Below are 22,869 nucleotides of genomic sequence, written 5' to 3'. Positions count from 1 at the left end.
TAACCACGATTTACTTTTCTCGGGTTCCCAAACCTCAGAATGTTACAAAAATGTATTTGTAACGTTACAAATACGACTTTCATGACCAAATATAGTACAAATATGTCGAATTGTTAAAGAAAATGTGTTATAACACATTATTTATATGAGCAAAATGTTACAGAAATGTTATAAAAACGTGACTTCAATGAACAAAAATGTTACATGTTGCAATATTACAAAAACATTTAATAAAGTCACAAACACATGATGTAAATGATCAAAGAAATGTAACAAAATGTTGTAATGTTACAAAATCATGACTCACATGACCAAAAAAAAACAGAACTGCAGTCAAGTTTGTTAGCGTACAAAGTTACAAAAAGTTGTCACGTCACTAATGTTATTAAAAACATGAGTTCCAGTGTTTTTGGGGGGCGGAGCTTTGAGGGGACGTATCTGGTGAAGTAGCGACGCGCTAACATGCACTATTTATCCAGATAACGAAAAAAATCCCTGCTGCTGCAGATTGTGTCACATGACTTGCTTTGAAGGGGGGAAAAAAAACAACAACGAGTGTTAGAGGCGTGACCTCGCCATGTTGAAGTCACGGTGTGAGTTCATCCTGCTGCTACGCCCTAATTATGCAGTTAAGACCCCATACAGAGACACAGAAGCAGGGAGGGCAGACATCTGGTACATGAGAGCTATGATTAATAGGTTAATTAGAAACGGGTTCATCAAATTCACTTTGTACAAGAAAACTGGATCCACACATGACACACCTCCCTCTCTGTGTGTGTGTGTGTGTGGCTCCGCCTCCCTGCCTCACAGTGATCACAGTCATTTTCCTATCTGATGGCTGAGCAGCGTCGCGGCCGTTTGAGGTCTGATTGTTTATCTTTGTCCCAAAAGAGCTGAGACAGCGGGCGGGCAGGCGAGTGGCAGCAGCCCCCCCTCCTTTTGTGTGTGTGCGTGTGCGTGTGTGTGTGTGTGACTCCCTGGTGACAGAGTAATTGACTCGTGGCGAGGTCCGCCACTCTGCTGAGAGGGTGAACGTAGCGGCTGAGAGGGTGAACGTGGCTCTGGCTCTGGCTCTGGCTCTGCAGAGTCAGACGAGCTGTCAAACGTTTGACAAAAGCATCGTTCGCTCGTTCATTCGTCCTGAAGGAAAACAGTTTTAATTCTCCGGGAGCGCGGCGCACACGCTGACATTTTGATTTTTAGTCGAGCCTCTGGAGAGAAGATATTGGGAAATATTGGATCGCTGTTCATTTATTCACGAGGGTTTCATCACGAGAGCAGAGAGCGTTCACACAATTGTGTTCTCAGACACTGATGCACTGGAGTCTCTGCGTAATTGCTCAGACTCCCCCGATGTTTCCACTGCCTAATAATAACAATAATAATAATGATTATGTATAATATATAATAATAGTGCTGTGGATGATTTGATTCTCACATTAAAAAGACGTCAGAGTTGAGAGGAAGTGAAGTGAGCGCTCTCTTTTATTACATACATACTTCATATATAAAGACACATTATGGATGACAGCCACAGAGCGGTGGATTCCATGGTTTTTAATCATCCGTCTTTGACTGTTCGGTGTCACTTTTACATAAATATTCATACCTTTAAGTTTTCATCGCGCTACATTTAATATTTCTATCGTGTTTTAAATCAATATCACATTAAATATTGAGGATCGACTGTAGACACATTACAATAATCACTCAAGAGTATTTCATTTAATCAGTTTTAATGTCTTTAATGTCTAATTCCACAATATTGATGGAGTGTTTTAACCCCAAAGACACAACATGTGAGAAAATAGTGCAAAATATTGAAATAATGATGTTCTTAAATGTCTTGTTTTTGACCACAAACTAAAATGATTCAGTTTTAATGATTTATTTGTTATTTGGAGCAAAAAAAACCCCAGAAACAATTCACATTTAAGATCAGAAAACTGATCAAAACATTTGCAGAGTAACTTGGTAATCGTTAAATAATCAATTATTGATCATTGCAATCTTAAATTTGTCAACAATAATTGCTTTTCTTCATTTAATGTAGTTTTCTGTTGATGGATCCTGAGATTTAATCATATCTTGTCGTTACAACGTAGATCATTTGTTTGAAACATGAACAGATAATAAATAATTATGTTTCTCAAATGTCTTTGTTTTTGTCCACAAACAAAAATGATTCGGTTTTAATGATTTCTTTGTTACATGGAGCAAAGAAACCAGAAAATATTCACATTTAAGAGGCTGAAAATTCACTGAAACTGGATTACAACATGATTGTGTGTTCAAAACATAAACAGATTATGAAAATGGTGCAAAAACATCAACCACTTCAAAGTTGAAATGTTCCTGCCTGAGAAAAATTAGGTTTATTTTGTGATTTTTCTATATTTTCCGTTTACTGTAGATTCTGTCTTAGTGATTTGTGATTAACTGATATTTATGTCATCATTTGTCATTATTTAATCATTATTAATGTTTACAATATTGCACCACATTTGTCTGCATCATTATCTTGGTGTTCGCAGCACAAAGGGTAAAATAAAGATTGCACGTACTTGAAAGGAAGCCAGTGGCGGTCGTAGCGGAGGAGGATGCGGCTGCGGATCGATGAGGTCGATGAGGCGGAGCCTACCGTTGCCAGGCGTGGAGACTTCTTTGCCCATGTCTGCTTCAGCTGCTGCGGACAGCGAGCGGGGCCTGCGACGCCCTCATGACCCCTGCTGACCTGCCAATGAGACGAGAGGAGAGGAGGGTGAGCGCTGCGGCCTCGGGGTCACGGCGACTGACAGCAACTCTGGAATATCTGTGCCAGTCAAAAGTGAAGCATGCAACTGTGTGTGTGTGTGTGTGTGTGTGTGTGCGTGCGTACGCCATAAATAATGGATGAGCAGAGAGGAGGCACCGCTGCCAACCTCGTAAAAAACAGCATTAGGAATTCAGAGAGCGGAGACAGAAGAAGAAGAAGAGAGTATTTCTCCGCTGCCACACACACATTCACATCATGTGTTTTCCAGAGAATTCCTTCATCGCTCTGGAGACGACAGGCCCACACTGGTCACACCGAGCTGACACTTCTCACAACAACAACAACAGAGCAAAATACTGACTCTGACACACGGACAACACACTATGTCGATGGTGGTGAATTCATCGCCAACATCGAGTCCTAGAGGTCATTTTCTGAACCTCTCGTAAGTGACCTTTTCTACACAAAGATTTGTTTCTTACCGAATTTTATCATAACGTGATTTCAGTGCGTTTAAGAGCAACGTCTTTTGCAATTACTGCAAGAGTCTGATGGATTTTTACATGTGTTTTATTTGGCTTGTGTGAGCGTTTACATCTTTTATTGATTTATTGTGTCTTTTATTTATTCTCTGTACAGTGTGGTTGTTTTAAAAGGGACTTAAAAATGAAGTTGGATATGGATATTATTTGTCACATTTCAAAAAACAAAACAGACAAATAAGGACAGTATTAATTTAAAGGAAACATAAGAATTAATGTTACTAATTTTAATTTGACCAAAAACACGACACTTAAAGAACACCCAAAATTTCAAAATGTACAAAAATATTAAATAAAGAAAAAAAATGACTAGCATCACTGAAAACATGTTTGAGTCATGAAAAACACGATGGTTAAATCATGAGTTTGTGGAATGAATGGAGAGATGCAGCGCCCCCTTGTGGCACTTCAAAGTCAATCACTAGGACTGTGTGTTGGTCAGTTAGACAGCATTATTCAAGTCATCTTACGAGAATATTAACGATTTTCTATATTTAGGATTATCCTCAGTGAGTGGACGCCCCACCTGGTGCCAAAGCCTGGCTGCTGTGTGTCATGGCCCCACCTCCCTCCTTCCTTCCCTCCCTCCCTCCCCCCCCACCCAACCCCCTACATGTGCCTGACAAAAGGTCAAAAAGAATCCTGCCTCACTTTATAATGTCACAAACATCAGCTACAACGTCTCTCCTGATTGTCAGGCCTGATTTTTACTCCGTCGCTTGACATTTTTTGTCAATTATTGCTCAACAAAACTTCAATTCATAACACAGCTGTAGAGAAATCAAACTGAGATTATCTTTCCTCAAAACAACATCGCAATTAAATACTTTTCCCAAATATTTAACCCCCCAGTGACGACGAATCGCGATTGCAGCAATTCTTCGTCAACTGTTTTGATCACTGATATATGATATAATATATTATCTTCTTAATGTTTAGAGCAGATGTGAATATGTGAATATTTTCATATACATATATATATATATATATATATATGTATATGTATGTATATATATCTCTATATATATGTATATATATCTATATCTATATATATATATGTGTACACATATATGTGTGTACATATATATATATATATATATTTATATTTATTTTTCTATCTTCAGCTCATCACGTTTCTCCTCAGTTTAGGTCAAGTGTCGCCTCCAGTCAGGACGCCTACATCTAGATTATATGTGTATAGTATTAGATGTATTTTGGTCTCTATCCACTCATATCCCCCCCCCCGCGCTCTCTTATCTCTGTCCATAACTGCAGCCAGCACTTTTCTACATGGCTGTCCATGTGTGACAGGAGCTGTGGACGTACACTCCGCAAACACTTACACCTCTGAAATGGAGAAAATGTGTTTTATTTAGTGCTGTTCCTGCAGTCATATCACACACACACACACACACACACACACACACACACACACACACACACACACACACACACACACACACACACACACACACACACACACACACACAGAGACACAGAGGCAGAGCGTAAAAGCTGCTCTGACAGAGTGTGTCCGACAGCGCTCCAGGTTTTATGAGCTGAGCTGCTGAGCAGACAGAGGCGCCGCAAGGACTTCACACTGAGCTTGTGTGTGTGCGTTAAAGACAACGCTAAAAAAAATCTCAATAAGTTGATTGTGGTGCGTTTCCATTTCCAGGGTAATCATTAATGTTAATATTTCACACAAGTGGCGAGAAAATGCCATGTGCGCCAACATACAGCCCTACGGCCACAAGGGGGAGCGTGCATCTCTCCAGTCACTCCTATACCTATAGCTCCGCCTCCCAAAAAACGCGATAAGTTGCGATAACGATGCGTTTTCCATACATTTGCAACCTAAGTTAATCAATAATTTTAGACGTGAAATTGAACTAATGTAACAAAAAGTACTACTCATGATTTATTTGTGCTCATTATTCGACAGCTTACAGACTCTAGTTTCTTATCATTTGAAGATTTTAAAGCAGTTTTCTTTTAACAATTATCATGAAACGATACATTTTTGGACGTGGAACTGTCATAAAATGTTGTGAAATGTATGTATGAACACTTACAGAAAAGTGATTTAATCTAATCTAAATCTGACTCATGAATGGATCCATTTGAAAGCTTGCGGAGGATTGAAGATTTTAAATCAGATTTCTTTCTTACATTTATCGCAATAGCATCATGGAATTGTCATAAATTGGGCAAAGTGAGACATTTGCAGATTTTAAAGCTGTTTTTTTGACAATTACTGCGATGGAATAAATATGAAATAAATGTGAATAAAATCGTAAAAAAGGAAACTTAATATCGTTGCACGGTATTTGCACAACGCTGCCAACAGTTTGTGAGAGAAAACACACACACAGACACGCAGCAGTGAACTTGTGTGTGTGTTGTATTGTGACAAGGAGTGGTTCATTGGTATTACGGTCGCCGCAGAGTGCAGCAGCCTTAAAGAGTCTCCCTCAGGCGTCGTTCGGTGTCGCACCGCCCCTTCATCGCCACACACACACACACACACACACACACACACACACACACACACCTTTCAATTTCCACACAAATAAAAACATATGCATCCAATAAAATCACAGACGAGCTGGATTCCCACTGGATTTATGATAATAATCAAGTTTAATTGTCAAAATTAATCCATAGCTGCAACCGTATGTTCTCTATAAAACAGAAATGTGTTTAAAAAAATCTAAAATTCTTACATTTGTTAATATTCTTAAAGTCCTTTTGTATTTGAGATATGAAAAAGTTGAATAAAAATCATATTGTGATTTGATACGACAAAAACAAAATGACACCAGATCATAAAAGTGGAATTCCTGCAGCACTGCACAAATTCGCCTCAGTGCTGTTTCTCTGTGTTTGGATATTTTTTCCCTTAAAATCAATGACAATTTGTGTGGCAGCGTTTGCACGGACATGTTTTCTGTGAATTGTTCCGCCCTGCTATAAAACACCCCACAGCAGCCTCTTAACGGACCATTCTCACGCACAATTATCTCTGATGGGGAGCTAATGAGAAATTTCTCCATCATCTTGAAGCGCAGAAGAGCCTCATATACCACACCTGCCTCTCTCTCCCTCCCTCCCTCCCTCTCTCTGTCTGTCTGTCTGTCTGTCTGTCTGTCTCTGCTGCTGAGTGTGACCTTTCCCTCCCACACCTCTGCTCTGCTGTGTTCTGCTCGGCACTGCATGGATCCAGGCTCTTGTCCGGGTTATAACCAGCTCAACTGGAGGTGAAGGACCCTCAATCCCTCCCTCCAACTCCTGTCCTCACAGAGTGGAGGACGGGAAGCAAAAGCTTCCCCCAAACAATCACAAAAGAAAATCCAAGTGCCTGAGCAACAAAGAAAATAGAACGTGAAGTAACAGCAGCAGCAGCATCTCTGCTGATGAGCTTTGTTGCAAGTGTCACATCATTAAAAAAAAGAGGTAATTAGCAGGAGTGCAGCCAAACGGCTGGGAGATGTGGGATAATAAAGACAGAAAACAAAATACAGCCGTTGTGTCTGTCACTTTGTAAAATAAGTGGTTTTTGCAGCCACACGTTTAACAAGAACATGCAAATAAAACCAGACACGGAATAAACAGCTAATTAGCTCACTAATGCCGCGCCGCAATAAAAATCGACTCCAGTGTTTTACTTAACCGAGTAACTAATCCCCCATTTTACTGGCATTTCTGCTAATTGCAAAAGCCAGAGAAGCAGTGACAGGGGAGCCATAGAAGTGCACCACACAACCATTAGAGCACAGCCTATGAAATCATATCACTGTCATACGCCACTCGCCTCCATCGCAGAGCGACTCAGGCGGCGCGGCTTTAAGGAAGTGCCCTGCGTTAGCTCACACGGCATTATCAAAAAATATGACACACAGATGAGGCTGTAATTGTGTCGCTCACTCTGCCTTCAGGTCATGTCAGGCAGAGGGAGAGCGGCACGGCACGGCACGGCACGGCACAGTGGCGCGGCAGCAGCAGCAGCAGCAGCAGCAGCAGCAGCAGCAGCAGCAGCAGCAGCAGCAGCAGCAGCAGCAGCAGCAGCCAGGCAGCATTAATAAATTAAATTCACAGCAGAGCATGTAGGTAATCCATTACCTGTCCCACAGGAGAGCTTCCAGGGAATATCAATCTAGGCAATTAGAGGAGAAACAATAAACACAGAAAACTAACATGCAAGTCGAGCAGTTTTCATGTGCCGCTGTTGTTCACAGAGAGAAGGAGAGAGAGAGGGGGAGAGGGAGGGAGAGGGAGAGAGAGAGAGAGAGAGAACTGGCAAAGTCCACCAGAGTCATTAAAAGTCAATTTGCAGACAAACACCTGCAGAACAAACAGAGGGAGCAGGGGACACGGAGGAGGACGAGCCCCGGCTGGAGGACGCCGGGGCCGAGTCTCTCATTGGTTGATCTGTGTCAATTATCCTCGTAATGAGGAGCAGAAGCAGCAGATAAAGAGGAGAGAATGAGAGAGTTACACAGCACTGACAGCTCCGTCACAAACAACAACAACAACAAAAGACAAGCCGAGCAGACACAGAGGAGAGACGACAGCCTCCAACAACCAACTCTGATGAGAGGAAGCAGCCGGTTAGAGCAGGACCTACCTGCCCGGCAGCTCTGCCCTCCATCCCTGCTGCTGCTTCTGCTGCTGCTGCTGCTGCTGCTGCTTCTGATGCTACACGACCCTTTAGTTTCCATCGCACTGGAGGAGCAACTGGCTGGAGAGGAGGCAGGAGTCGCCTCCCAGCTCGCTGCTCAGCAGCTGCCTGCTGCCTCTTGTACGCTCGCTCGACTGACTGAGGGTGAACGACGGCCACAGCAGAGTGTAAAGAGGAGGAGGAGGAGGAGAGAGAGAGGGAGGGAGGGAGAGAGAGAGAGAGTGTAACCTGCCCAAGCCATCAAGCCAGTCAGTCTTGGAGACAGCACCAAATCAACAGCTGGCACCGTGTGATGTCAGAGCCTGAGCAGCCAGTCAGAGCAGCCGAGGCCAGCCAGCACTACAGAGCGCTGACTGAAGTGAAGCCGCGGCTAAATGGGGCTCTTCATTAGCTACTCTGCTTCAGGATGGAGGGGGAGGAGGGAGGAAAAAAGCAGGAGGGTGTGAGTTAAGAAAGGTGGTGAAAAGGGAATGTGAAGGAGAAAGAACAGGGAGGTAGAGGAGGAGGAGGTGGGGGCAGGAAGGACATGTCTGTGGCCAGGTAAACGCTGACAGACCAGGTGGAGAGTCGATGGGAGGCGCTAGCCACTGAGAGGCCGAGCTGTTCACTGGGCCACCGTCCCGTTTAAAGCTGGCACCCTGCTCCTCACACAAGGCTACAGCTAATCCCACCGATTTACAGAGAAAACACCAACCGTCACCGCAACCAGCGGCACGCTGAAGAAGCACGGCCATAAAACACGACAATAAAATACACCCCGACGCAGCGACGGCTCATTATCCTCCTTTATCATCTAAATCAGGGGCAGAGAAAATGTCCGCAGCATCGTAACGTCTAACGAGTGTAATATTGAAGTGCCACAAATGTGTTTAATCCTCAAACACACACACACACACAGAAATCATGGTTTTAAGTCAAACTCACAAATGCTCTTCTCTTGTGTCAAGACAGCAACAAACATTTCAAAATGTGAGTGCTTAATTTCAGAGAATATAGTAAAAAAAAAAGCGTCAATCAAAATGAAGTGCATGCATCATTTTCTCAGTCTATCAGTGTGTTCTTCCTTCACTCGTCTCAGTCACTAAATGTGCTCACAATAACTCATCAGAATTCTTTAACTGGTCTGAATTCCCTTGAATCTCTTGTGCCGAGAAAAGACGCAGCGGTTAAAACACAAACGCGGCCACAGGAAATAAGGGATGAGCTGATATGTTCTCAGTCTGAAACTGGCTCAAAACCAATGCTTCACCAGTGAAGAATTGTAAATAAAAAGCATCACAAATATTTGGACTAAATCACGTTTTGGGGGAGTTCATTTCACACGAGGCGCATTCAATGACCCTGCTAAATTTCATCACGTCTGCAGGATCTACAGTGTGTTGAGCTTCAAGGAGCAGTGACAAGATGCATTCAAGAAACTATTTTATTAACAATTAATGAGATTGAGATTTTCCAGCTTCTTAAATGTGATCATTTTCTGGTTTCTTTGGCTCCACATAACAAAGAAACCATTCAAACTGAATCATTTTGGTTATTGTTCAAACATTTTCTGAGATTTTATGGACTAAACCATTAACCGGTAAATTGAAAATATAATCAACAGATTAATCGATTAACAAAATAATGGTTACTTGCAGCCCTAATGACGTCCAGCTTGAGGCTGCCACCTTGTGGCAACAGATGCTCCACAATGATTGAATTGTTTTTTTTTAATAAATGCAATCTTTGATAAAACATTTGCATTTTTTAACGTATTATAAATAGTCAAACAAATGATCAAATAATAAGTTAAGCTGTCCATTATGTCTTTGTCATAAGGAGCAAAACAGCAGAAAATATTCACACTTAAGAAGCTGAAGAATCACAAAAACATGTTTCAATTCTCCAAAAAAAAAACACGACTAACTGATGATCAAAACAGTTGGTTGATTAATAATAAATGCTGCTGTTTATTTGATGCAGAGGATGAGGTGATTAAAAATGACGAGGTGATTGACAGGCCATCACAGAGAGTCACAGACCAGGTCCGAGTCTAAACGGCTGATTGTTTTATTTTTTACTCGCTCAGGCTTTAACTGCAAACACGGTGGGTGGAAAAGTTCCTGCTGTCACTTAGCAACCGACAGCAGGCTGCGACGAGCGCTCCGATCCTGCCTCATAATTGTACCAGTGGTTATGCCAGGGTCTCTGCAGAATGTATTATTGTGCTTCCTTAATCCCACAAAAAGGTCACCAATTGAACAAACAATTTATGGATAGACGGATGAATTATTTAACGTCTGCGACCAAATATTACAGGAAAGATAGATTTTTTTCCCTCTCCCCCCCCCGGAAGACGATGAATTATTTAGTCAGTGGGTCACATCTTTGGTGAAAGCTATTACACACAGAGCAACCTCTGCATCAGGATAGAGACATGTGACAATATACCATATTAGCATAATAAAAAAAAAACTCACTTTACGTTGATTGTGGCATGGGACAATACGAAAACTTCCCATCACAATTACGCTGATCAAAATAATTGCAATTTGTGATATTATTGGGATAATTGTAAAAGTATGCTTAAAATGTGTGTGTTTAATTCTACATTAGTACACAGGAAGAGCACACAGGAACACAGGAATATGGTTAAAATCATGAGGTCCTAGAACGATCGGAAAGTACAGCTCCCCCTTGTGGCACTTCAAAATAAATCACTTTAACTGTATGATGGTGAGCTCAACAGCATTTTCAAGTCACTCCTGTGGCAAGTGTTTGCAAATTTACCGCGATGCATGATGACATTGCGATGCTAATCCCTGACAAATACTTTTTATGGCATGTTAATTGTACAAAGCAGACAAACGAGTAAATTGACAGGTAAGAATTTGCATAATAGACGTCCGATTTGCAATTTAAAATACCAATTTTTGACATTTTATGTCACGGACATGCCATACTCCATTACAAATTCGATATATTTTAATAGTTTCCGTATTATAGGCAAACCAACAACCCCTTTCACATGACATATAATACAATAGTGTGATAAATGACATATCTGGCAACAATTCGGCCTACATGACATTTCAACACGCAGCGTGATAATTAAATGAACGACCGGTTAGTTTTTAACCTAACAGTGCTAACCGTGAGTACACACTGCATCTCGCTGTGTAAAAGCAGGCCTTAAAGTGACAGAAATACGCTGCATATTTATATCACCACTGCTGTGTTTGTGTGCTTTTTAGAACAAAAGCTGAGTTAAATGGTGGTCGCTGACAAGCCGGACATGGTGTTAGCAGGTTTATTTTAGCCGCAGAGAGCGGCGACATATGCGGCTGGGTCGTGCGGTGCTAAGCTAACACCCACACCGAGGCATGCTAACGTGCTAACACCGGCGCTGTGAGCTGTGACACGGGTTGAGGAGAGACGTGTTTACCGCCGGTTGATCACAGAGACAGGGGCGAGCGCAGGTGTCTGGTGGAGCCTTACCGCTTTGGTTTAACGCTGCTGTCTCTGCCGAGGCTGGAGGAGAAGAAGGAGAAGCTGGAGAGAGAAGGACAGGCAGCGGAGTCCGGAGAGCTGAGGGGGGCAGGAGGGGGAGGAGGAGGAGTGCGTCACCTCCTCGCGCACCAGGCTGTTGAAAATATGTCATATCTTGTCACTGCTGTGTTTTTAAACAATCTGTCTCACGGATTTACATGTCGCACTCACACTAAACTACTAAACTAAATAATTAACGAATAAATTAATTACTCAACAGTAGTGTTTCTCAAAGTGTGGGCCGTGACCCACTGGTGGTACTTGGAGGTATTACAAGTGGGCCGGATTCTAAGAAATTTTCAAACAGGTTTTTTTGGTTGTTTTAATTTTGCTTTCCATCAGTGATAGTACCTGGTACCTGGTGTTTGTTTTAGTACCTGCTCTGACAAGGTTCTAAGCAAGCTGAGCAGATACTAAAATGTGACGTCAACAGACTGCCAGCCACTAGTCAGAGAGTGTCCTCACTGAAGAGTCATGAGTGTGACGAATAAAAGGCTTAAAAGTACGGAAAAACGTGTTAATTGTCAACATTTAGCAGGGAAATCTCAATATTTAACAGTGAAGTAAATGGAAAAATGGATTGAATTAATACATTTAAATAAAATATTTTTTTGACATAATCAAGTATCACATTTTTATCATTTAGTATCTCATTATGATGACTAAGTGTGACATTTTTATGACTTAATATCACATTATTATGCCTTAGTAACAAATTTTATCTCATTATTATGATCTAGTGTCTCATTATTATGACTTAGTATCACATTATTATGACCTAGTATCCCATTATTATGACTCATTAATACATATTTTTATTTTTCAAGAGGCGGAAACTGGCTTCCATGGAATTTCTTCTCAGAATTATGATGTTCTTTTTTCATTTAGTTTCCATTTTCTTTTTTACATGTGGCCCTAATCCTCTTCCGTAAAAGACAAATGAATGAATATGTGATTAAAAGTTAGATTAAATAACCCAGGATGTTGCTGGGATGACCCGTGACATAAATCGAACGCACCCTCACTTGCCAGCGTCAGTCAGTGTGTTTGTGTGTAGTTGATAAACAAATAAAGCTTCCTCTCTCCGCTGTGTCACCGGGTAGGTCACCCACCACCACCACCACCACATTGACCGTCGTTACGTTTGCATCTTCTCATTTACGTCGCTACGACTGTGTTGTTGTGTGAGTGACAGAAACCATTCACTGCTAACTGTCGCTGCTGCTGCCGCTGAGCGTCATAGCAACGGCTAACGTTAGCTGAACACCAGCGGAACACCAGTTGACTCGCTAGTTAGTGTTATAGCAGCTATATAGCGAGGTAAGCTAGCCACATGTGAACACAAACACGTTTCCGGTATGAGTATATAAACATAATAAGATTTTAAAGGAGGTGGATATATATATATATATTCAACAAGTATATGGTTTTAAATGCACATTTCTGCGGGGAAGTTTGCTTATTCAGGGAAACTAGCGCTAGCACGGGGTTGCTACTGCTGTGCATTAAAGTTTGTTAGCGGACGTGGATTTTTAAAGGGAACTTTATTTAAATATCAAATGCAAACAAACTAGAATATATGTGGATTTTTCTGTAAAAACCCGTGATATTTGATGCTGATATGAAACTGTTCCTCCAGTGCACTTATTTACAATATTTAAACCACATATGATATTAATATAAAACTAAAGTGTTTTTTAATTACATTCAGCAGCAAATAAAACAGAGCACAGTGATTTTCATCACTGTGTGCTTTTCTGCAACACTATTTGTGTTACAATGTGAAAATACATTGTTGTTATTGATACATTTAAGAATGTAAAACCACAACATCATGTCGTGTTTACACAGCGTTCAGACACGGATAATAAAGAATGTGGATCAAGATGTCGTTGTGAGTGGAGGCAGCTGAGAAAGACAACTTTTACTATCTTATTTTCATATTCTCACAGCCTTTGTTCACTGTTTACTGCGTTGTCAGCTTCTTACATCATCCAACCCGTTATTTATTCAGTTAAATTGTTACAACTTCATGATTTTGTCAATTTTGATATTTTGCAAGTCATGTACAAAGCTCGTAAGAACATTTTGCTCTCCAAATATTCAAAAAAGCGAAATGTGATTTAAGACACCCAGATTCAATACTGAAGTGATAGAAAGATGCATCAGCGTAAAACAAACCAGTGTATGGAATAATCCTGACAGAAAAGCAAAATAAATTAAACGTAATATTATATTTGAAAAGATCATTTGTTTTTTGTTTGTTAATGTCTTGTGAAATAAGATTGTTCTTCTTTCTGCTCCTTTTCATTCATATTTTGGGATTTTCTTTCTTTGCTTTGTTTTGAGGAATGAAATAAAAATAAATAATGATGTCAGTGAGAGCAGGCAGCAGAGCAACATGACAGACCATCACTGTGACACGCGTTTAAATCAGAAATCAATGTGCTAATAAATTCACTCCATCAGCCTCTTCAGTGGAGCACACTCATGTGTTCATTATTTTATTTTTCAGAGGAGAGACTGATGAGCACTCGCTAATGGAAATGGACGACGGTGACCCGCCGAGCTCTGACTGTGAGACAAGATGGTCACAGCAACTGTCACGTCTTCCTCACAAGCTCCTGCAGCGTCTCATGCCTTTTCAAAGACAGGGAGTGGAGTTTGCTTTACGGAAGAGTGGACGGTAAGAAGAGCAGCAGCCGTGTTGTTTCGCAGTATTAATGCTAAGTCTTTCCCCCGACTTAAAAACAACATCTCCACAATGTACGATATCGTCTCGATACGTAGAAATCACTTAGTATTTCTAAGAAAACCTTTTTGATTATGGTGAAGTTTCTTTATCGGAGTAGTCATGAATGGAAAAAATGACTTGAAAAGTTTTTATTTTGACGTGCCACTTAATCTTTACAGTCATTGTATCCTTAGTAACACGTTTTTATAACATCAAAACATTTTGTAACAGTTTTTGTCAGCATATAAGAAACTTTTTGGTCCTGTAAGAATTTTTTGTGACATTATTCACATGTTTTTATAACATCATAACATTTTGTATCACTTTTTCTGAACATAACCAAGTTTTTTTTGTAAAATTACAAAATTTTTTGGTGACATCCAATTTTTTGTAACATTAACATGTTTTTGTAACATCAAAACGTTTTGTAACAGTTTTTGTTGGCATAACAAACCTTTTTTGGGTAAATTTGCAACAGTTTTTAAATTAAATTAAATTAAATTAAATTAAATTAAATTAAATTAAATTAAATTAAATTGAATTAAATTGAATTTAAAATCGAAACATCTGCTTTGTAAGATTGACAATTCCATGACATCCCTTGAAGGCATTAAGAAATCCATATTGTACGTAAATATGTACTAAATTCCGAAGGTTAAATTGTGTCCAGTTTGTAGCTCTGAAAACATATACCAGTGCAGGAGAAGTTTCTGTGTTGCCCTTAAGTTGTGTGAGTGTTGTGACTGTGGTGAGATGCAGCTGCAGCTGCAGGAGCAGGGCCAGGGCCAGGACTCTCCCCGTTTCCTCCTCCGCCACCAGTCGATATTCACTCGGGTTCTCTGGAAGGTCAGCGCACGGGGAGCCAATCTGAGCGGCGCTGCTGTGATGCGGAGCGGCCGTATTGATTGAGGAAAGGCTCTGAGGCGCTGCTTTGTTACGCGGGCGGGTCAGAAGTCAATTGGCTCTCGCTGCACTGTGTGGACAACAGCTACCTCAAGTCAATTGGCATCAGTGCGACAACGTGAGCAACTTCTCTCTGGAGAGCAGCTGACGTGACATTAGCTTTTAAATCTCCAGGCAGATCTGAATGTAGACTGAACAATGACATCATGTTTTTTTTATTTATTGACATTAGCGATAGCTAACAAAAGACTCCATTTGTCTTTGATGTCTTAAGAACACGTTCACGTCTTTATCTCACTGTTAGACAGACTTTTCCAACAGGAAACTGAAGTTTGTAAAGCACTCACTCTCCCACACCAAAGCCCATAGAGAAAATCACTGATTTTAACATCACAGCACACAGGAGTTGTTGATCCACTGCTGCCTCCATCTGTAACTTCGAATGTCCTATTTTGTAAAATTCGGCATTTGTTGAGATTTACCTCAGTGACACAAAGTGACCACACGAGGCAGCAGCAGACCAGCAGCTCCTGTGTCCCTGCGAGCTTAAATCACTGATTTTCTCTATGGACTTTGGTGTGGGTTGGATAAGTCTGTCTAACAGTGAGGTAAAGCAGTGAAAATCACTTTTAAGGCGTCATAGACTGTAGGTTTATTTATTCACTTAATGTCATTGCCTCTTTTTTAACTAACAGCCTTGTAGTAGAAGAGGCCGAGACAACAATATTTCTACCCATAATGCACTGGGACTGCGGACATGTTGGATTTTTAGGAAGGTTTGTGACATTTTTCGTGTGACGACCTGAAGTGGAACCAGGTGACAGATAAGGAAATAAATGTAAAGTGAGCTTCATTATAAAACACTCCAGTGAACATCAGGGATTGATGTTGACATCTTACAGCGTGGGAGGATCCGTGGGAGGATTTTTCCTCTAAATCTCATCATCATTGTGTCTTTTCAGGAGCACCGAGGCAAAGCATCTAAATGTTGTTGCAGTGCTTACGCAGCCGCTGTATCTGCGTGTGTGTGTGTGGGTGAATTTTATGGAGTCAGACGAAGGATAATGTGGGACAGTTGTTGTACTGTATGATAATAAAAACACATGGGGTGTGGTTGATGGTGATGTTTGGAAAGTTTAGGTGTCTTTGTGTTTGTAGCAGCTCATAAATATCATGTCGTTGTGCCACTTTGTGAAGAGATAACTCTCCTGCACCAAAGTCCAGAGAGAAAACCAGTGATTTTAACATCACAGCACACAGGAGTTGGTGATCCACTGTTGCCTCCATCACTAAGTTCACATGTCTTCTTTTTTGAATTTAGCATTTGAAATATTTCATTTAGACTTAACTCACACACAAGTCACAGTGAGATAAAGACGTGAACATGTTCGTTAAGATGTCATAGATTTGAGCTGACGTAGATTTTATGAGGTGAGTCTTTTGTTGAGAGGCTATAAGTAGTTTGCTTTTAACCAAGCATGATTGTGTGTCATTACCTAGTAAAAAAAAACCATTTTAATTATAAATAATGATAGTTTTAGTGTGAGGGCCTGGGATCGTTGTTTTATGTGCTGATAACGGGTGAATATTGGCTGTTCGAGATGTAAAGCTGATAAATCACTGCATCCTCCACTTATATTTTAAGCACAAGTGGAGAGAAAAAAAGGAGAGCTTAAAGATCTTTTCAGAGGAAGTCAGCAGAAAAAAAAAGCATAAGTGAAACAGTGGCTGTGGATTGACCCATATAGCGTGGGTTGAAACTTTTCCTTTTAAAGTCCCACACGCTGTTGAAATGTCTTCCACAGGCAGGGATGTAATAACCTATCGCCCCAAACCCTTTTCTGCTGAAGGCGACTCTGTTTTGATTCGAACCACATTCACTGTAGCTCACTAACTGCTCTCTGAACCCATAAGTGTATATGAAGTCCAGAGCGGCGGCCGTTCTCTGACCACGGTGCTCTGCAGGTCCAAGTCCTGAGTCCAGAGCCCGAGCATGGAGATTGGGGTCAGACGTGAGGTTAGATCCCGAGGTCAGAGCCATCAAGTCGTTGCCACCGGCGCCGGCAGGTAGTGGAGCCCGTTTCCTGACACTCCGGGCCTCGTGGGTTTCGGAGATAACATTAAAAAAGATGCGCTGACGGGGACCGTGCCGTCGTCAGGCAACAGCGGCGCAGCGTCCTCGCAGTCTCAAACCGTCAAGACGACACTCGGGTTATTTAAAGGAGGATGATTAATGTGGGGAGAAATGGCAAGCACCTGCCCCAACTGCACCGTGTGTGTGTGTGTGTGTGTTTGCACCTTTTGTTCACAGATCTGTGTGTAATTTGTGTATTTTTCTTCCTTTGTGAGCCTTTTTCACTCACACATAAGCTCCTGTGTGTGTGTGTGTGTGTGTGTGTGTGTGTGTGTGCTGACTGTGCCGGTGTGCTGGCAATTAGAAAAACCACCAGTGGCAAGGTGCACATTAATCATGTTCCTCAGCTGAAAGAGAGAAATGGGGCGGAGATGGGGGGGAGAAGGTGGTGGAGGAGGAGGAGGAGGAGGAGGAGGAGGAAGAATAATGAGAGAGAGTGTCTGAGGTATTCAGAGCTGCTCTGCTGCTCTGTTTGCTCTGACACCATGTTGGAAGCATTTATGAATAAGCAAGGTCATGACAAAAGGCCCAGAGCCAGCGGGCAGAGACGCCGCTCTGCTGCTGCTGCTGCTGCTGCTGCTGCTGCTGCTGCTGCTGCTGCTGCTGCTGCTGCCGCCGCCACGGCGACGACGGCGACGACAACGACGACACTCCTCCATTGTTCCTAGAACACACAGCCTATAAAGGAACATTTCCACATTCTATATCTGACAGCGCCACATGACACAAGCTGCTACTTCCATCCTTGGTTAAAGGGCCAGTTCAGGTGTTTTAGGCAGTGACTGCGCTGAGATTTGGCCGGAGAAGTTCCTGAAAGTGTCTGGAGTCACTTTAAATTTCACAGACATTCACGTTCTCTCAATTTATAGGAACATTTTCTGGACTGGCAGCAACTAGAAAGGTCATTAGATGCTGATTTATTCATAATCAAATGAATTTCAAATGAATATTTTCTGATGTCTTTGCTCCTCCGTGACACAAAACTCCAGCAGTTTATTTGACGATGTTGCCTAAACTAACTGATTTATTGAGAAACTGTACAGCACAAGGCTTTGTCACTTAATGTCCTGGATAGATCTGAAATAAACACTTTAACCTATGCAAAAAAAGTGTGTAAAAATGCATCCAATGAAGAAATGACTCCTTATATTAACTGTGACGCTGCCCTGACTCCAGTCAGATGGTAAATACAGTAATAAAGTGGTGTAAACTTTCACCTATGTCCTGGTGAGACGTAATTAAAAACAAATTTACGATAGATTGACACTTTCCCGTGTCATTATAATAATGTTATTGTCTGTGTATGAGGCGCCGTGTTCCTCTGTGTCTCTGGGAACCAGGTGAACCCAAACACAGCGAGCGCTCTCCTGTGAAGTGGCTCACAGTCTGAAATATTCATTAGGAACAACAGCATTAATATTAAAGAGCAACAACTGTTTGGTCTCAAACTCTAACAAAGTATTACCACTGCATCGACTTACTCTGTGGAAAATCTGTCCAGGAGTAAAGGTTTGAACCCGTGGACAAAGCAGGGGCCGTCCTGTTGTCTTTTTAAAGGCATAATTCTGGGGTGTTTTTTTTTTTACTGAATAATATCTGAGTCAAACTTCAGTCTGTGATATCTGAAGAACATCTTCACGTCTTTATCTCACTGTGAGACAGACTTTTCCAACAGGAAACTCACGTTTGTAAACCACTCACTCTCCCACACCAAAGTCCATAGAGAAAATCAGTGATTTTAGCTGCGGGGACACAGGAGCTGCTGGTCCTCTGCTGCCTCGTGTGGTCACTTTGTGTCACTGCGGTCAATCTGATACCAAAGACTTAAAATAAGACATTTGAACTTAGTGATAGAGGCAGCAGTGGATCAACAACTCCTGTGTGTGTGTGACGTTAAATCGACAAATTTCTCGATGAGGTTTGGTGTGGGAGAGTGAGTGCTTTACAAACTTCACTTTCCTGTTGGAAAAGTCTGACTCAAAGTGAGATAAAGACGAAGATATCGTAGACTTGGGCTAAAGATTGAAATTTGACTTGCAAATACAAAATTCTCATGGTTGCGTGAGTGGGAATTTTTCTGTTTTTGTGTTACCTTTATCTGCCTTGCTAAAAAGCACCTGGAGCACTTACTTCCTCTCTTTGAAACTTTTGTCAGGTTAACTCAGGTTAAAACCAGAGTGTGTGTGTGTGTGTGTGTTTGCACACGGCACATTACCTCATTACCTCATACAAACACAAAAACCTCAACTATCTTTCTTAAACTATAAAGTTGTTGTGTGTGTTTTTTTCCACAGGAACCTGCTGGTCTCGTCTGATGATGTTTCTCCTCTCTCTGCTTTTTTGTTTTACAGGTGCATGATTGCTGATGAGGTAAGAACACACACACACACACACACACACACACACACATGCGCACAGTGCTGCCTCAGGAAACCTGTTTTCCAAAATAAAATCATAAAAACAGAAAGAAGCCGAGCCTCCGCCGCGTGCCTTCCTTCCAGATTAATTTGTCAGCGCTGTGCTGCGCTCCCACGTGCCTAATCTCTTCTGACACAAGAATCATTCTGAGGCCTTATTACTCTTGGGTCTTGCATCAGCTCGGCCGTCATAAGCAATTTATCGCAGAGTCTCTGTGCGATTGACTTGTTTTTTCTCCCCCCCCCCGCTCGCCGCCATCGCCACCTCCACTGTTGTTTGTTGATTCTGTGGCGAGTTCAGATGGGTCTTGGGAAGACGGTGCAGGCCATCGCGGTGGCGTGTGCCTTCAGGGAGGAGTGGCCCCTCCTGGTGGTGGTGCCCTCGTCCATGAGGTATCCCTGGATCGAGGAGCTGGAGCGGTGGATCCCCGACCTGCAGCCCGGAGACATCAACCTGGTGGAGAACAAGAGCGACACCATGTGAGTCCACCGTAAAAAAATGACAGCAAAGACTTTTACGTTTCATTACTAACGTGTTCGCGTCTTTATCTCAGCTTGTAAAGAGCTCACTCTCCCACACCAAAGCCCATAGAGAAAACTGTCGATTTAACACCACAGCACACAGGAGTCGTTGATCCACTGCTGCCTCCATCACTAAGTTCAGATGTCTTATTTTAAGACTTTGGCGTGTGACATCCTCAGTGACACAAAGTGACCACACGAGGCAGCAGAGAACCAGCAGCGCCTGTGTCCCTGCAAGCTAAAATCACTGATGTTCTCTCTGGTCCTTGGTGTGGGAGAGTAGATTTTATTGCATGTTTAGTTTGGCTCGGTTTCTAAATGTATTTACAGTTTCCCTGAATAAAGTCGACTTAACCTAAGTCTACGATATCATAAGAACGCGCTCACGCTCAGATCATACTTTTAGATTCAGTACAAACGTTCACTTGGACTCAGAGATCATACTTTTAGATTCAGTACAAATGTTCACTTGGACTCACAGATAATATTTTAGATTCAGTACAAACGTTCACTTGGACTCAAGGATGAACTCATTAGTTTTTAGAGGTGAAAAGTCAAGGTCACTGTGATGATTCAAAGATTACATCAGATCAGATTAGATTAGATGAGATTAGACTTCATTGATCCCACGCTGGCAAAATGACAAAAACAAAAATTGAAAGAAGTACTATAATAGAATAAAATATCAGTAATGAATTCAGACAAATACATGGTATAAAAGTATAACAAGTAACAATTAATACTATAGAAAAGTAGAACAGAAATATAGAAGTATGCAATTAACTTTCAGAAAAATTAAATATATATACAACAATATATAAGAACTAGTGTTTTTTGACAAAAATATAAGATTTTGGTCAGACACAACACATAAAGCATCAGTGAAAAAGCACAAATACTGTCGCACACTGCAAAGAAATCATTGTTTTTATGAGTATTTTGTTCAAATCAACAGGTAAATAAAGCAAACATCCATTTGACTGTCACACATGTTACAGTTAAGGCCTTAAACTGTGTTAGAATAATTCACAGAAACATTCTCGTCGACATGGTGTTCCAGAGTCTGTGTGTGTACGCGTGTGGAATATCTCTACACTACAGTACTATACTGTATATAATGTGTGCAGCGCGTTGTTCTGTCTTTATAACGAGCCGTGGCAATAATTCAGCTGTAAAAACCGGGAAAGTTGCGGCTGACAAATGAATCTCGCAGCGGTCCCTGCTCTGTGTCAGGAAGGAGGCGCGGCAGACGCGTGACAGCGCTGACAGACAAATCATGTCAACGCCAGCACTGCAATATCCAACACCAGCTCAAGTGTTTCAGAGCAGGAAGTGGAGAAAATGCTGCTTCTCTCCATTTAGCAGCTGTTTGTGCTGCAATAATAAGACCTTTATTATTATTATTACTACTACTACTTATATTACTACTACCACTTATATTACTACTACTACTTATATTAATACTACTACTACTACTACTACTACTTATACTTATACTACTTATGGTGTTTCCACCGGCTCGCCTTGCCTACTTATATTACTACTACTACTACTTACACTACTACTACCTATACAGTACTGCTACTACCTATGCTACTACTACTACTACAATTTATACTTATACTACTTATATTTATACTACTACTATTCATACTTATACTACTACTACTACTACTACCTATACTACATAATAAGACCATTATTATTATTGTTATTGTTATTGTTATTATTATCTATTCCTCAACTTTGCCCGAGTTTTGTGTATTTTTGAATGGATGAAACTTTCTGTAAAAAAAGCGTCCTCACCTCACATCACAGATGAGGCGCAAAGAGGTTGTGAAAACCTTGTGGGGAGAAAACGTGTCCTTGAACTGGATGTGTTAATGACTGACGAAGAAGAAGAAGAAGAAATATATGCAGCACCTCCTCCTCACACTGTGTGGATTCACTTGTTCTTATGTAGAGCAGGAATGGCACCTCAGCTTCATTTCACCCTGGAAACAACTGTGTGTGTGACTCTGTGTGTGACTGTGTGTGTGTGTGTGTGTGTGTGTGTGTGAGAAGTCGACAGATGCTGGTGACTGTGATGTGATTTCTCACAGATCCTTGTTGAGTTTCCTGCAGCACAATGTCACTTCTGTGTTTGTTTTTTTGTTTGTTTATCTGTGTGTGTGTGTGTGTGTGTGTGTGTGTGTGTGTGTGTGTGTGTGTGTGCATCATGTGTTTGTTTGTTTGTGTATAACCAGAATAATACAGAAATTGCACTCACTCTCTCACACGCACACACACACACACACACACACAGGGGGCCAGGAATGGAGAAAGCTGCTGCAGCATTGCTTTACTGTCCTCCAGGAACAAGATTAGGCCTGCTACTAATTAATCTGTCGATGAATTGAGTAAAAACATTTGTTGGGAATTTTACAACATACGTGACAAAATAATAACCAAAAAGTGTTAAAAAAATTGTCATATTGTTACAAAAACATGTTAGAAACATTAAAAATTATAATTTCATTTACTAAAAAGTTGTAAAAAAGTATAAAATGTTGTATTGACACCAAATGTTGCAAAAAATGACTTATGTGAGCCAAAAATGGCATGAATTGTCATCATTTTACAACACACGTGACTTACTGAACAAAATAAT

At 41.3% G+C, this 22,869-nt stretch overlaps 2 protein-coding genes across 13 annotated transcripts in view; one reads left to right on the top strand and one right to left on the bottom strand.

Annotated features, from left to right (window-relative positions):
• Positions 1-11,573, bottom strand: part of LOC122759365 (R3H domain-containing protein 1-like) — a 37,163-nt gene extending 25,590 nt beyond the window's left edge. For 9 of the 10 annotated variants that reach the window (XM_044014220.1, XM_044014202.1, XM_044014246.1 and 6 more), the window contains exons 1-2: positions 11,459-11,573; positions 2,568-2,737 (exon numbers count right to left, since the gene is read on the bottom strand). The gene's annotated coding sequence lies outside the window, so the exon portion shown is untranslated. Of the gene's footprint in view, positions 1-2,567; positions 2,738-7,927; positions 8,120-11,458 lie in introns of those variants that run through there. The other variant, XM_044014194.1, reaches the window with a different exon arrangement.
• A 966-nt stretch (positions 11,574-12,539) lies between these two features.
• zranb3 (zinc finger, RAN-binding domain containing 3) overlaps positions 12,540-22,869 on the top strand; it is a 59,686-nt gene continuing 49,356 nt past the window's right edge. For 2 of the 3 annotated variants that reach the window (XM_044014178.1, XM_044014161.1), the window contains exons 1-4: positions 12,540-12,608; positions 14,025-14,195; positions 19,632-19,650; positions 19,999-20,177. In XM_044014178.1, coding sequence (XP_043870113.1) covers positions 14,050-14,195; positions 19,632-19,650; positions 19,999-20,177 — 344 coding nt within the window. In that variant the 5' untranslated portion in view covers positions 12,540-12,608; positions 14,025-14,049. The other variant, XM_044014171.1, reaches the window with a different exon arrangement.

This window comes from Solea senegalensis, linkage group LG2 (assembly GCF_019176455.1).
Source record: "Solea senegalensis isolate Sse05_10M linkage group LG2, IFAPA_SoseM_1, whole genome shotgun sequence".
In the NCBI taxonomy this organism is placed as follows: domain Eukaryota; kingdom Metazoa; phylum Chordata; class Actinopteri; order Pleuronectiformes; family Soleidae; genus Solea; species Solea senegalensis.
The sequence above is the reverse complement of the archived record's forward strand: the minus strand, read 5'-3'. Positions and strand labels throughout refer to the sequence as shown.